Source organism: Zophobas morio, unplaced genomic scaffold (assembly GCF_036711695.1).
Source record: "Zophobas morio isolate AGI-343-1 ecotype UQ-CSIRO unplaced genomic scaffold, CSIRO_AGI_Zmor_V1 ptg000030l, whole genome shotgun sequence".
Taxonomy (NCBI): Eukaryota; Metazoa; Arthropoda; class Insecta; order Coleoptera; family Tenebrionidae; genus Zophobas; species Zophobas morio.
The window spans coordinates 1,679,033-1,696,291 of record NW_026972135.1 but is presented as its reverse complement, the minus strand read 5'-3'; the positions used below and the strand labels follow the sequence as shown (position 1 = coordinate 1,696,291).

General features: G+C 33.3%; 1 protein-coding gene across 3 annotated transcripts; it reads left to right on the top strand.

Moving 5' to 3' along the window:
• The first annotated feature begins 508 nt into the window (after nt 1–508).
• On the top strand, nt 509–16,929 carry LOC135137913 (uncharacterized). Of its 3 annotated transcripts, none has more exons than XM_064067692.1 (4): nt 509–620; nt 1,225–1,412; nt 3,571–3,726; nt 10,364–16,929. In XM_064067692.1, the coding sequence occupies exons 2-4, from the start codon at nt 1,242–1,244 to the stop codon at nt 14,792–14,794; spliced, it is 4,758 nt and encodes a 1,585-aa protein (XP_063923762.1). In that variant the 5' UTR covers nt 509–620; nt 1,225–1,241; the 3' UTR covers nt 14,795–16,929. The 3 variants fall into 3 exon arrangements, with proteins under 3 accessions (XP_063923762.1, XP_063923761.1, XP_063923763.1); XM_064067691.1 differs by having other exon boundaries at nt 3,568–3,726; XM_064067693.1 differs by lacking the exon at nt 3,571–3,726.
• The last annotated feature ends 330 nt before the right edge of the window (nt 16,930–17,259 follow it).

The window sequence follows — 17,259 nt, the reverse complement described above, 5'->3', positions numbered from 1 at the left end:
TAGACCACGGACGGTAGACAAACAATAATGAAAATAAGAGACCTATTTTTTCGTACTCTACGGGTTCTGAAACTTCGAGAAAACAACAAAGTAGCCAGTCGGTCGATAGGGTAGATTTTACAACACTTCCTTAACTTACGTTTGGAAAGTAATATATTCAAATTTTCATATAAGTTTTATGTCTATCGACACGGCAATTCTGAGCCATTCCTCTGCTTTGTAAAAGTAGACAACAGACGGACAGACGACAGAGAGACATAAATTGAAAACTTATTCTTTCATATTCTAGAAGTTATGGAATGTCGAGTAAATATAATAATAGCTATTCGCAAAATGGAACTCGTGTAAAAAATAAACATTGCATCATCTTATGGTAACGTGATATTTTTTAAGATTTTTGCACCTTGAACACCTTGATAATAACAAATTATCAGATCTGTTAGCTCCACCTTCAGATTATCTTATTTAAGGACCAGCGTTAAAAAAAAATCGCTAGAGATTATTGAACTACTGAGTAATCAATCCAGAGTAATTATTTGGAAGTAATACTGCAATTGTAACTCAGTTTATGAAAGTATTTTATACCTGTGAGTGTTGAAAAGAAGTGAAGGTTCTGAAAGGTAAGTTGAAAATTATAGCTACACTGTTCACTCTATGCGTATTTTTTTATGTAAACAGTATAAATTTAATTTAGCGTGATTACTAATAAAATTGGCGACTTTGAAAATTTAACAGTTTTTACAAAATTTAGTGTTTTGGATGGTACTGAGAAATTATATAATTATTCTTCCATTTATTAAAATTTACTGATATCTATGATAACATAACTAAAAAAAATACAAACTTATACATACACGAAAAATATCTAGAAATAAACATTTAGACAACGCAATGAAAATTTGTATACTGTAATTTCGACAGTTTCGGTTCTCTAGTAGTGATAGCAGGTGTAATCAAGTGTTCGGCGTGGCTCTTGTCAGGAAAGTAGGTGTTTCCACCCACTGCTTGATACAGGTTATTTAACAAGTGGTGCCCAATGTCACTACCGATAAATTTCACTTATATTACACTACCGATATCTAGAGATTTCTTTCCACAAACCTGAGCCGGAAAAGATAGAAGTAACACTGTAAAATAACACAAAATATATAATATCTGGAAGGACGAATGATTAACAAACTTATTAAAACTGAGAATTTGGTTACTGAATAATACTTATTTCAGCAAACATATTTAAGGCCATGGAGATGGACATTGACATGATGAACTCCAGTTCTGACGAAGAAATCCAAAGAGCGAAACAAGAATTTAAGCATAAAATCGAACAAATAAAACGGAAAAAGATTGAAAAAAGAAACAAAGGTCTCCTACAGGCTCGTCAACCTGAAGACACTCCCTGTTCTTCAAAAACGGTATTATAACCATTTTTATTTGTTTGTTGTTAGATCCAATTAAAAAAAGAATTGGTGGAAGGCAATTTAGACAGAACTTCCCTAGAAGTATAAATCCAACTCTTTAAAAAAGTTATAAAATTTGATTTTACGATTTTTATTTTGTGATAACCGCTGTCCAGCAAAAGCCAGCGGCATAAATAAAACTCCCGCAGCCCCTGCTCTCTACGGACAATGCAAAATATATTTAAAGCACTTAATTAACGGGATAAAATGTCCTTCAGCACTAGATAGTAGCAATCTGAAGCTCAATTGTTTATTTATATAACCAGCTGTATATTCCAAAAATTATGAATGGAATGATAAATCACAAGTCACCATATTTTGGACATTTGAGATTAGGATTTCTTGGCAAAATTTTGAGCTGACGTCATTAATTTTTTTGAGGGGATAACCAAATATATTTTGATTAAAAATTTATCATGCTTATCATAACTTTAAAACATCTGCAAGATTTCGAAGCATTCGCTTTTGCAAATTCAAAATTAAGTTGCAAAATGTTTTTCTTCCAAAAATCTGGACGTTTCGTGTTAAAACTCAACGCGGAGTCATAAACTGCTGGTGTAGGAAGTAGGACTATGTTATTTTATACAATTTAAAACCCATTTACTACGTACAATTTTGAGGTGACTTAATCACATTATTGGTGGGGATGATGAGACAAAGTTTGATTAGCGCTTTACAATCTACATGATATTCATAATAAAGATATAAAATTTGTCAACAATCGGTCCAGTAGTTTCGGAGATATTTGTCTAATAATAATCTGCACAGACGGCAGACAGACGGACTGTAGGGGTCATGAAAGGGCGAGAAAACGTAAAAGTAGAGAGTCGGTGGACGGACTCCATTACAATACTTCTTTCGCTTACGCTCGAGAATGGATGCACTTTGGAGTAAAAAACATATAAAAATAATTCTTTTTACTTTTTAACAATTAGGACTATAAAATTTAAATGTGCGAATTTTATGTTTACTTCCTGAGCGTAGGCAAAGAATGTATTGTAATCGAGTCTATCGGGGGGCCACTGGCTAATTTCATGTTTTCTCTTTGATTGTTTTTTTTTAAGCATTTAAATAGCAGTTCTTTAATTGAGGATGGTAAAATATTAAAAAGCTTAATACCTATGTAATTAGGTGACTTTTGGGGTTCGATATATGCGATGAAATGGTAAATATGGCAATCGTTGCAGTGACGAGTTGTATAACCATATTTATCTAAATTTAAAAAAAATCTGCGTTTTCTTTCACGTGTAATAATGTTTTGTACATATAGAGGCTTGGTAGAGAAAGAATACCAAATTTTTGAAAAATGGGTTTGCAACTATCATATGGTTTACTGTTGTTAATGACTCTTATTGCACTTTTTTGAATTTTAAATATCCTTTCACTCTGGCTAGATGACCCACATAAAATTAAACCATATGACAATAAAGTTTCAAAATTTGAATGGTAAAACGTGATTACTGTCTCGTGGGTGCAAAATAATTTCAATTTATGTATCTGATATATAACTTTATTCAGTTTTAATGCCAAGTTTTCTATGTGATCTGCCCGCATTAGCTTGTTGTCCGCATTAAGTCCTAATAATTTCATAGAATTTGTGACAACTTCATTACTTGTGGTGACTCGTAAATGTTGGTGGTTCACAATTAACTTATTTATTGAAAACCAGCTTTTGACCGACTTTGAACTGAACTAACTTTTTCTGCATCTGCAAGATTGATGTCAGATTTTGCAACATTTAAAATTGTCGTATCGTTTGCAAATAAAATTTGGCCATGACTGTGAATATTTACCGATAAATCATTGACATAAATTAGGAAAAGGATCGGTCCCAAAATTGAACCTTGAAAGATACTTTTAAGAATTACTTGACTGCCAGAAATTTAATTCTTTATTGAAACTATTTGAGATACCTATATCTCGCAAATAAGATTTAAAAAATTCATTTGTATACCTAATATTCACACTTATACAGAAGAATATTATGATCGACACAATCGAACCCTTTTAATAATTGAGCCTATATATAATTACACTGTCTTTAAAAAAAGTTGTTTGATGTGTATATTTATCAGCAGATATGAACATTTCCTTAATATTTTTTTTTCAGCAGACGGATCCAGTAAGTTTAGAAGGTACGTCAGACAAACAAGTTGAAGTAGTTGGAAGCAATCAACAAATTAAGGAAAGTACTGAAGAAAATACAAACCTAAAGGAGAAGGTTTATGAAGAAGTTTGTGAAGAAACAAATAACCCTTTATCGAAAAAGGTAAATTTATTTATAAGGCAATATAAATTAAACAAGTTTTAAAAAACATACATTGGCTTCAAAATAAAACGGCCGAAGTGAAAAATTCCACGAGTGATTTGACCTCAAAACAATGCTTACTTCAAAGTGCTAACGTCTTACTAAATTTAGGTCGCACTGACTCTTCAAAATCTCAAGTTGTTATCATATAGCCGAAAAGATATTGGGCATTTATTGTATTTATGTGAAGGCAAATTCGCAACTTAAACCACTGGATGCATTTTTATTTTTAGTCATTTTGTATCAAAATCCAGCTAGTGGCTTTCAATAGGTGTTTAATTTATGTCCCGTACTTACTGTATAATTTTTTGAGAATTATTTTGAACGCGTTGTAACTTGCTGTAACGGGGATCCGCTCATTAGCTGTGAATTTCTTTAAGTCAACATTGATTTACGAATTTTCATTTTATAAACTGGGCATCAAAGTTCGAATTAAACCCATTCAGCCACTTAGAAGAAATTTTATATTTTTTATTTATTTAACTTTTTATTTTATTTCTTTTGACGTTTGAAAGTCTATGCAGCTCTATAATAATATCATTAATAATAATAATAATAATCTAATCAATGCATATCATTACTTGGTCTTAGTACCCGTAGTGATAGAAGTCTTGCCTGAATGCCGGTCATTTCCGGGTCAGTGGTGGGTCATAATAATAATAATTTATTACAGCCCAACGAGCAAGCTCATATAGTACACAATAACATTTGAATAATTTCACAATAAAAAAAAATTGGTCTAAAGAGTTTAGACAGTACTTCCCTCGCTGTCGGAAACTTGACGACTGCATGCCTATTGTGTTTTTTTTTCTCATTACATTTTTGTAGTGGGAATTTAAAAAAAAATTGTGATGACGTCATCAACATTTTTGCAAGGACACGTATATCAGTTGGGATAGATGTAGTGTAATACTAAGAATAAAATTATTGTATTCCCAAATTTTCGGGAAAATGAATTGGGTCGTTTTGAATATTGATTTCTTATAATCAATAAAATAACGAAACAATTTACTCACGTATACGGCGCCGGTGTGTAATATCTAGAGAGCGGATTTCTGTCGGGCTAGGCAAGGCCAAACTCGGTACGGCTCGTACGGGATGCGAATTCATTGCGGTTGCGGACTGCACTTCGTTTATTTGAGATTAGAATAACGCTGTTTCGTTGCACTCTGCTGTTAATTCCCGTTCTCATTTACTTAGCCGTTTGATTAATAAATCGTTAATTATATTTATGGAATTAGTACTGATTAAATTCAGTGATTATCTATCACCCGCTAGTGAGTCCCGGCGATCCAGCGCGTCCCCACCTATAATCGTGACGTAGCCCGACAAAAATCCGCTGTCTAGTAATATGAAAGGCAACTGAAAATCGTTTATGTATAAACATTCTTAATTTAAGATGACAAGCCTAACAGCATACGTCAGAGTCAAACAGATAAACTGTAAACAAAACGACCATCGGTTTTATTGCTTCGACTTCCGCTTATTATATAAAACATTGGGTTTTATTTTAATTCTTGACGGTGAAATTCACAATTGGTTGATTATAAACATGTCTATTCCACATTCGCGGAACCAAGTGAGCGCATAAAACAAATGCAGGTCTGTAATGTTAAAGTCGATGTAAATAAGCGTGCTACCCTTATGTTTCAACCGAGTTTTTCCTTTAACAAATTTTGTGTCTACCAAATTGGGTTGGTTGGGGTGTAATACTAATAATAAGTGTTGCCTTTAATTTAATCAATAAAATAAATTGACTTCATTAATTTTTTTGAACCACCTCTTAAGAAAATCTAAAAAATATGAATGGAATGATAAATCACAAGTACAAACTCATCATATTTTTTGCATTTTAGATATGATTTATTCAGCAAAATTTAAGGGTGACGTCATCAATTTTTTTAGGAGGGATGAACAAATACATTTTGAACAAAAGTTTACCATGCTTATAATAACTTTAAAATATTCCCAAGATTCAAAAGCATTCGGTTTTGTAATTCCTGATTAAATCGATAAAATAAATTCACGCATTCATTAATTTTTTTGAGTCACCCTGCATATGCAAATCCAAAAATATGAATGGAATGATAAATCACAAGTACAGACTCATCATATTTTGTACATTTTAGATACGATTTATTCGGCAAACTTTTGAGCTGACGTCATCAGTTTTTTGTAGAAGATAACCAAATATATTTTGACTAAAAATTTATTATGCTCTTTATAACCTTTTAACATCTGCAAGATTTCAAAGCATTCGGTTTTGTAGTTCCTGATTAAATCAATAAAATAAATTTACGCATTCATTAATTTTTTTGAGTCACCCTGTATATGCAAATCGAAAAAATTTGAATGGAATGATAAATCACAAGAAGAGACTCACCATATTTTGTACATTTTAGATAGGATTTATTCAGCAAAATTTTGTGGTGACGTCATAAATTTTTTAGGGGGGACGACCAAATACATTTTGATCAAAAATTTACCATGCTTATGATAATTTTAAAATATCTTCAAGATTTCGAAGCATTCGGTTTTGTAGTTCCTGAGTAAATCAGTAAAATAAATTTACGCTTTCATTTATTTTCTTGAATCACCCTGTATATGCAAATCCAAAAAATATGAATGGAGTGATAGATCACAAGTACAGACTGATCATATTTTGTACATCTTAGATATGATTTATTCGGCAAATTTTCGAGCTGACGTCATCAAGTTTTTGGAGGGGATAAGCAAATATATTTTGACTAAACATTTATTATGCTCTTTCTAACCTTAAAACATCTGCAACATGTCAGAGCATTCCGTTTTGTAGTTCCTGATTAAATCAATAAAATATATTTACGCATTCGTTAATTTTTTTGAGTCACTCTGTATATGCAAATCCAAAAAATATGAATGGAGTGATAAATGACAAGTACAGACTCATCATATTTTGTACATTTTAGATATGATTTATTCCACAAACTTTTGAGCTGACGTCATTAAATTTTTGGAGGGGATAAGCAAACATTTTTTGACTAAAGATTTATGATGCTCTTTATAGCCTTAAAACATCTGCAAGATTTCAGAGCATTCGGTTTTGTAGTTCCTGAGTAAATCAGTAAAATAAATTTTGCGCATTCATTAATTTTTTTGAGTCACCCTGTATATGCAAATACAAAAAATATGAATGGAGTGATATATCACAAGTACAGACGCATCATATTTTGTACATTTTAGATAGGATTTATTCGGCAAACTTTTGAGCTGACGTCATCAAGTTTTTGGAGGGGATAACCAAATATATTTTGACTAAAGATTTATGATGCTCTTTAGAGCCTTAAAACATCTGCAACATTTTAAAACATTCGGGTTAGCAGATTCAAAATTAAATTCCAAAATGTTGTTTTATGATTTTGATTTTTTTTCCAAAAATCTGGACATTTCGGGTAAAAACTGAATTCGGGGTCGTAAACTACATGTGTAGGACTATGTTATTTTATACAATTTAAGACCCATTTACTAAGTACAATTTTGAAGTGACGTCATCGCATTAGTGGTGGGGATGATTAGACAAATTTTGGTTAGCGTTTTACCATCTACATGATATTCCTAATATAAGTACAAAATTTCACAACAATCGGTCCAGTACTTTCGGAGATTATCTGTCTAATAAAAATCCGGGACGGCAGACGGACAGACGGACGGACAGACGGACGGACAGACGGACGGACAGACGGACGGACAGACGGACGGACAGACGGACGGACAGACGGACGGACAGACGGACAGACAGACGGAAATGGGAGACCTATTTCTTCGTCTTCTAGGGGTCATGAAAGATCGAGAAAACGTAAAAGTAGAGAGTCGGCCGACGGACTCGATTACAATACTTCCTTTGCTTACGCTCGGGAAGTAAAAATTGGTCTAAAAAGTTTAGACAGTACTTTCTATTACATTTTTGTAGCGGGGTATTTTAAAATAAAATGAGTATTAATTTTTTCAGTTTTGTCATTTTTACTTCCCGAGCGTAAGCAAAGGAAGTATTGTAATCGAGTCCGTCGGTCGACTCTCTATACTTTTACGTTTTCTCGATCTTTCATGACCCCTAGAAGACGAAGAAATAGGTCTCCCATTTCCGTCTGTCTGTCCGTCTGTCCGTCTGTCCGTCCGTCTGTCCGTCTGTCCGTCTGTCCGTCTGTCCGTCTGCCGTCCCGGATTTTTATTAGACAGATAATCTCCGAAAGTACTCGACCGATTGTTGTGAAATTTTGTACTTATATTAAGAATATCATGTAGATGGTAAAACGCTAACCAAAATTTGTCTAATCATCCCCACCACTGATGCGATGACGTCACTTCAAAATTGTACATAGTAAATGGGTTTTCAATTGTATAAAATAACATAGTCCTACACATGTAGTTTACAACTCTGAATCGACTTTTCACCCGAAACGTCCAGATTTTTGGAAAAAAAATCAAAATTATAAAACAACATTTTGAAATTTAATTTTTAATCTGCTAACCAGAATGCTTTGAAATGTTGCAGATGTTTTAAGGCTATAAAGAGCATCATAAATCTTTAGTCAAAAAATATTTGCTTATCCCCTCCAAAAACTTGATGACGTCAGCTCAAAAGTTTGTGGAATAAATCATACCTAAAATGTACAAAATATGATGAGTCTGTACTTGTGATCTATCACTCCATTCATATTTTTTGGATTTGCATATACAGGGTGACTCAAAAAAATTAATGAATGCGTAAATTTATTTTACTGATTTACTCAGAAACTACAAAACCGAATGCTTTGAAATCTTGCAGATGTTTTAAGGTTATAAAAAGCATAATAAATGTTTAGTCAAAATATATTTGCTTATCCCCTCCAAAAAATTGATGACGTCAGCTCGAAAGTTTGCCGAATAAATCCTATCTAAACTGTAAAAATATGATGAGTCTGTTCTTGTAATTTATCACTCCATTCATATTTTTTGGATTTGCATATACAGGGTGACTCAAAAAAATTAATGAATGCGTAAATATATTTTATTGATTTAATCAGGAACTACAAAACCGAATGCTCTGAAATCTTGCAGATGTTTTAAGGTCATAAAGAGCATAATAAATGTTTAGTCAAAATATATTTGCTTATCCCCTCCAAAAACTTGATGACGTCAGCTCGAAAGTTTGCCGAATAAATCATATCTAAAATGCACAAAATATGATCAGTCTGTACTTGTGATCTATCACTCCATTCATATTTTTTGGATTTGCATATACAGGGTGATTAAAAAAAAATAATGAAAGCGTAAATTTATTTTACTGATTTACTCAGAAACTACAAAACCGAATGCTTTGAAATCTTGGGAATATTTTAAAGTTATCATAAGCATGGTAAACTTTTGTTCAAAATGTATTTGTTCATCCCTCCTAAAAAAATTGATGACGTCACCCTTAAATTTTGCTGAATAAATCATATCTAAAATGCAAAAAATATGATGAGTTTGTACTTGTGATTTATCATTCCATTCATATTTTTTAGATTTTCTTAAGAGGTGGTTCAAAAAAATTAATGAAGTCAATTTATTTTATTGATTAAATTAAAGGCAACACTTATTGTTAGTATTACACCGCAACCAACCCAATTTGGTAGACACAAAATTTGTTAAAGGAAACACTCGGTTGAAACATAAGGGTAGAACGCTTATTTACATCGACTTTAACATTACAGACCTGCATTTGTTTTATGCGCTCACTTGGTTCCGCGAATGTGGAATAGACATGTTTATAATCAACCAATTGTGAATTTCACCGTCAAGAATTAAAATAAAACCCAATGTTTTATATAATAAGCGGAAGTCGAAGCAATAAAACCGATGGTCGTTTTGTTTACAGTTTCTCTGTTTGACTCTCACGTATGCTGTTACGCTTGTCATCTTAAATTAAGAATGTTTATACATAAACGATTTTCAGTTGCCCCTCATATTACTAGACAGCGGATTTCTGTCGGGCTACGTCACGATTATAGGGGGGGACGTGCTGGATCGCCGGGTGATAGATAATCACTGAATTTAATCGGTACTAATTCCATAAATATAATTAACGATTCAAACGGCTAAGTAAATGAGAACGGGAATTAACAGCAGAGTGCAACGAAACAGCGTTATTCTAATCTCAAATAAACGACGTGCAGTCCGCAACCGCAATGAATTCGCATCCCGTACGAGCCGTACCGAGTTTGGCCTTGCCTAGCCCGACAGAAATCCCCTCTCTAGATATTACACACCGGCGCCGTATACGTGAGTAAATTGTTTCGTTATTTTATTGATTATAAGAAATCAATATTCAAAACGACCCAATTCATTTTCCCGAAAATTTGGGAATACAATAATTTTATTCTTAGTATTACACTACATCTATTCCAACTAATATACGTGTCCTTGCAAAAATGTTGATGACGTCATCACAATTTTTTTTAAATTCCCACTACAAAAATGTAATGAGAAAAAAAAACACAATAGGCATGCAGTCGTCAAGTTTCCGACAGCGAGGGAAGTACTGTCTAAACTCTTTAGACCAATTTTTCTCGATGTATTTACGTTGTTGATTCTGTTTCAGACTTTCAAAAAACGAAAAGGCACCACCGATAAAGGAAAAAAATACGAAGATTTGATCACCGCTAATGTCGTACTACAATTGGTAAGCGATAGTAAAATAAAAGACTTCCGAATTTCATCGAACGACGAAAATTTTGGTGATTTTGATGACGTAGTTATTGAAATTGAGACAAACAGGGGAACAAAAACCAAAGCACTGCAATTAAAACACAGTAATGAAAAAAAACAATTATATATAAAGCAACTGGCAGGCAAAAAGGGAGACTTTAGTTTAATCAAATATTTCAAATCTGCTCAAGAGGTTCAAGACGAAGTGCAAGAATTTATATTATTCACCACAAATACATTTGAAACTTCGGAAGATACAAAATTTAGACTAGAAGGAGAAGAGTTTGACCTGAAGCCGATTAAAAAGACAGTTTCAGAAGACGATTTCGACATTTTAAGAATTTCGGAAAATATAAATTATTATCATACATTTCAAATCGTAGAGGACGAATGGACTAAACAAAATCCTGAAAAAATTCAGCAATACCAAACATTCTTCGAAAGCTTTCGTCTTTACACAAACCAAGAACGTTTTGAAGCTCTTACAAAATCAACAATGCATAGATTTAATGAGATGTTTTGCTCTAGCGAAGAAACTTTCAAAAAATACGTCGACGTTATATCGGAATGGAGCATAAAAGAAGGAGAAAAAGAAAAATTAAACAAAAGAATGATGCAACGTGCAATCGCACTTCGTTTGCTTTCTTCTCAAATCGAACCACTTGTTTTTGGCTCAGTCACAGACGAAATGAAGACACTTCGAGAGGCTATTTGTTTATTTGACATTACGTTGTTGGAAAAAGAAGGCAGCAACGCAATTAAAAATCTGTGGGGCGACTTGGACAAAAAGGTCGACCCGAAGGAACTCAACAAAATTCGATTACTTTATTCTCTTTCTTTTGATTATATAAGTAGTGTCGAAAATCTGGATGCAAATTTGCTGACACAATTGCTATGGCTGATGGAGAAATGTCCGCTGATTGTAAAAGAACGCGACAATATAGAAAAGGCTATTAAGCTTTGTCCAGATGCAAAATTTATTATACTTGGTGAGGGAAAATGTAGAGAATGGATGAAGGAAATTCCCGTGTTTCAAAACCTATCCGACTTGAAATCAAAAGGCGAATTGTATGACAAAGTAATGCAAAATTTCACCATCTCATTACAAGGAAAAGAACCACTTAATTTAGTGACTGCTTTCCAAAAAAATTACGAAATCTCAGAACATGTAACTGTGAACAAACTTTTGGAAATGTCAGAGGGTTCATGCTATATAGGTGGACAGAAAGAAACTTTTCCCAATCTTTATATCGAGAGATATTTGTCCGTCAATATTATAGATATTAAATATTTACAACATACAGATCAAGATACTGTTATCATTCTGAATTGCGAAGAAAATTCTGAGCAATTAAAAATAACTCAAAAGCATATACTAATAGATATAAAAGATTTTTTCACTTCTATGGATTCCAAAATTTTTGAGACTGCACTTTTTATACAGAGTAACATTAAATATAGCGATTCTGATTTTCAGAAAATTTGTTCTAAAACACCTACATCTAAACGTATACATTATTTTAAATTTCTTAATAATAAAAATTTAGAATGGGTCCGTAGCAGAGGGGATATTAGTGAACTGCGAGATTATAAGTTACACCATCATTCTAAAACCGAAAATAATTCTGAAACCGAGAGCCAATTTTGGTCTTCCGAATCCGACAACGATTATTTGACTAGTGATTCTGAAAGTGAGAAAGAACTTTGGTTTTCCGATTCATTCAATAGCACAAATCTTGTAACAGGTGATGTAAGTGAACTCCAGAACAATAATTTAAGTAATTATTCTAAAAATGAGAAAGAATTTTGGTCTTTCGGGTTTAGTAATAACATAAATCTAATAGTAGGCGATCCGGGAATGGGCAAAACTGAATTAACAAAAAGTTTAAAAAACAATTGTTCTTCTCAATATTGGACGGTGATAATGAATCCCCAAGATATTAATCTACTTTTTAAAACTTTACAAAATCGTGAGACGTCGGAGTACTTAAAGCTGTTCGAATCATTCATTTTGAATAAAAAATATCCAGGTCTTGAACCGTTAGATCGAGAGTTTCTAAAAACGAGTTTGAAGCAAAAGACTGTAGTTTACGTATGGGACGCTCTCGACGAAGTTTTAACTAAAAATTTGGAAGCTACTTCAACGTTAATTCTTTCATTATCTAAAAAAGGTTTCACTCAATGGGTTACCGCAAGGCAACACTTGAGGTTATTTCTTGAAAACAAATTTAGTGTGCTGTCAGTGACTATTAATCAGTTCAACCAGAGCGAGCAAGAAGATTACATTAGAAGACGACTTGCCAATTTTTCTACGTCTCTCGACATGAAAGAAACGATTGAGAAAATTAAATCCACGTTTGCATTCACAAAACATATAGATATTTTAGGAATTCCACTTCAGATCTTTATGCTTACAGAAGTATTTCTACAAAATAAAGAAAAACATGAGGAATTATTCAACAACAAGTTTCTTTTGACTGATTTATACAGTTACTTCATTGACGGAAAACTTGAGTTCTTCTTCGACGACAAAGTGCCTGCAAACAATGATTATTGGCAAGAAGAAGCCAGGAAGAAAAAGGAAGAAAAACTAAAACACTATGAAAAGTTGGCGTTTGGAGTAATATTTTCTGAAGAAATTTTGAAGGAATTAAAGATCGATTGTTCACTTAATGCAGATGTGATTTCTGAAGATTTCGGTACAGTTGGTATCATAACTGGATCACTAACTGGGATACCACAGTTTGTACATGCTTCCTTTGCCGAATATTTTGTTGCTTTATATTTTTCTAAACATTTTGAAATGATACCCGCAGATACATTTTTTGATCAGAAGTATAACAATGTACGATTTTTTTTTGATATGATAATTGGTAAAAATTCACCGGCTCACATCGCGGTCTTGTACAGGAATTTTAATGAATTGAGGAATCATGGTGACGAAATAATAAAATGTAAAGATGAAAGTGGCAGAAGTGCTTTACATCTCATTTGTTCTTGGGGACGAAGATATCCGCGTTCAAATGTGAAAGAACAAGACGATTTTTATATAATCGATAACAAATTTAATAGTGTTCCAGAAGAAACAAAAGAATATTATAACGCATTGTTATTTTTGTTAGACGAATGTGAAATTTCAAAAGAAGATGAGCTTCATTACACGCCCCTAGCATATGCATGGAAAAGCCATAGTTTGGTAGCGGAACTGGAATTATTACAGTCAAAAAAATTACAATTTCAAGACGTCTACAGTGAAAGAGACATAATTAATATTTTATTTCGTTCTGCTCAACTTGGGTATGACGATGCGATTGAAAAGGTTATTCCGACAGATGCTGATGTTTGTAAAAAATTAGCAAATTCTCGTGATGAATCCTTTCAAACCCCCCTGTTCATAGTGTCCAACCCGAAAGACGTAAAAGTCGGAATTAATGGTAGTGGTGGTAACGGTCAAGCATCGCTTAATGCAAATGTCAGTTGCGGGCGACAAAAAATTATCGAACGTTTAGTTAAATATGGAGCCAAACTCAATGGCGCTGATGAACTTGGTAAGACACCGCTTTACGCAGCTTCCTCTCAAGGCCACGAAAAAATTGTCGAATGCCTGGTGAAATGCGGTGCAGAAATTAATACAGCTAATGAATATAAGAACACACCGCTTCACGCAGCTTCCACTCAAGGTCACGAAAAAATTGTCGAATGCCTGGTGAAATGCGGAGCCGAAATCAATTGCGCTGATTATTATGGCGAGACACCGCTTCACGCAGCTTCCTGTCAAGGTCACGAAAAAATTGTCGAATGCCTGGTGAAATGCGGAGCCGAAATCAATCGCGCTAATAGAGATGGTCGGACACCGCTTTACGCAGCTTCCTCTGAAGGTCACGAAAAAATTGTCGAATACCTGGTGAAATGCGGAGCCGAAATCAATTGCGCTGATAATTATGGCGAGACACCGCTTTACGAAGCTTCCTTTGAAGGTCACGAAAAAATTGTCGAATACCTGGTGAAATGCGGAGCCGAAATCAATCGCGCTGATAGAGATGGTCGGACACCGCTTTACGCAGCTTCCTCTGAAGGTCACGAAAAAATTGTCGAATACCTGGTGAAATGCGGAGCCGAAATCAATCGCGTTACTAAATATGGTCAGACACCGCTTAACGCAGCTTCCTCTCAAGGTCACGAAAAAACTGTCGAATGCCTAGTGAAATGGGGAGCCGAAATCAATCGTACTGATCATTATGGTCGGACACCACTTTACATTTCATCCGAGCGTGGCCACATGAGAATAGTACAATTTTTACAAGAAAATGGTGCAACGAAGTAGTTAAAACGACAGTTATTTAAAATGCAGCGGACACTGTTTATTAAAAATCAGTAATTTCAGACACAAAATAATCTGACTGCACATTTTGGTGAACTGCATTGCTAATAGTTAGCTATTAAAAAACTAGGATGTAAAGAGTGCTATAACCGCTGGAGCCGTCCGTTTGAAATCCGTCTTCGTGTGCGTGGTGTGTTCAAGATTTCAGTTTCTGCCCATTTTAATCCAATAATCTAAAAATTAATTAAAAAATACTTACATAAATGTGGTTGATCACTTTTGCATGATATATTTCGGTGTCATAGTAACATTTTGTTGTTTATTCAAAAAAATTTAGTGAACAGAATTAGAAAAATGATTTATTTAGGCGACATACTATTAGGGCCAAAAAAATGGGAACACGTAACCTGCTCATGTCGTCGATTTTATTTAATTTTTCTATTGTAAGTGCCATTACTCTGTCACGTTGATGTTAAATGACGTCAGGAAAGCAAAGGCGTAAATAAAAATCGATGACATGAGCAATTCAGGTGTTTCCATTTTTTTGGTCGTGATAGTACCTATTGCCCAATTGCCTGAAAATTTTAAAAATGCACTCAGTCAAGCATTAAATAGTTTAAATAAAGTTACTTACATTTATTGGTTTTGACAAGACATTTCGGTAAGATAATATATTACCCTACCGATTTTACATACAGGATACAGTTATGGCTTTCCTACCGGCCAACTTTTATAAATGTCAACAGGTATTTAATAGACAGAAACCGATAAAAAGTTTTTATAAAATTTCAATAACGTGGCCACATGGCATCAACATTTGAAAAATGAGCCAGTCTAGGACCAGTGCAATTAGAGTAGGAAAAATATATAGCGTGTTTCGCTTAAGGAAACTTAGTTGCGCATCAAAAACACTACGGTCCGTAGTGTTGAAAATAATCTAAGAAACATATAATTTTGGTCTCCAACTTTTTTAATAGATGAGATATCGAGGATGGCGCACTCCCGTTCTAATCCCCTAATTTCATTTTGCCAAAGTTTAGCCAACAATTTATCGTGTTAACAAGATCAAATGCTTTGCTCAAATTTATAAAAAGAGAAACGCAGTTTTTGTGTTTGTCAATATTTTAGTAAAGTATGTTCAGGAATTGAATAGTTACCGTTGACGGTGATTTTCCTTGTGGAAAACCGAGTTGATTTCGTCCAGTTTTCTTTAGAAATGTTTACAATGTTTTTGCAGCAATTTTTTCTATAATTTTGGAAAAGCAACTTAAGTTTGATATCGGTGTGTAAATTAGTCATTTTAGTTGGATCATCATTAAATGTTGGAAAAAATTTTTATAATTTTTTGACAATTTAGAAATTTTACAACCTTAAAAGAATTGTTTATTACGATTGTTAATATGTTTTTATCTGAAGAGCACAATGTTTTAAAATGACAGAGTTTATTTTTGGCCCACATGCAGTGCTATTTTTTTATGTATCATATTATAATGATACTGTTTTGTAGCTTCGATAAAGTACTGCACATTTCTTATTAGAACATTTACGTTAAGTCGCATTTGAGTTTTCTCTTTGTTTTTTTTGCCTGCTATTCAATTTTTATTAGAAGAAGATTCCATTAAATAATTCTTATAGTTCTTTTTTGCTGCTTCAATTAATTTTTTGTGTTCTTTTATAACATTTATGCAGAATTCTGGACGTGTAGGTACCTTGTTGTACTCAGTTTTTCGCAATTGTTTATTATTCAGGTTCATTCGATTTGAATAGAAAATGTTATTTTTTTGTTCAAATTAAAACATATTTGCCACCATCAACTTTATTCTCAATATTCTTAAATTCACCGTGCTTTCAAATAAAACAACACTCCACAGAATTTTTACAGTAGTTTTAGATGAATGAACAGGTTATTGAAGCAGTATTTTGATTTCAAATAATTGTAGTCTATACGACATAGTCGACTGCTCTAATACATTTTCTCGTAAATTAACTTTCGAAATAACGTCCTCCATTTTTTCTTTTTCCAAGTAAAATAAAAATGAAAAACCACAATATAAAGTATGGACAAATGATTTTGTTTTAAAAATTTTTCTATTTGACAACTATACGTTCTGCCAGAGAACTGCAACATTTTCGTTTAGGTGAGTGTTCGTCACCATTACATATTCTGTTTTATCTAATCACGTCATTTTAGAAAAAAGTTGTTGTAAAATCTTCATCACGACAATGTGACTCATCTTGCGAAAAACCATCGAATCTGGAAATAACTAGAAGGCACAGTAAACTAAGGTATTTAGATTAATACACTTTAAAAACATTTATGTAAGTCCCGCTTAATTTTACAACGTAGGTGTCTCCACAGTTTACGACTACAATGCAGCTAAAATCTTCATCGCCATTAAACAACTACCAGATGAACATTTAACAACAACTTTTCCCAAGAGAAATAGCGGGTTAGAATACCAACTTTG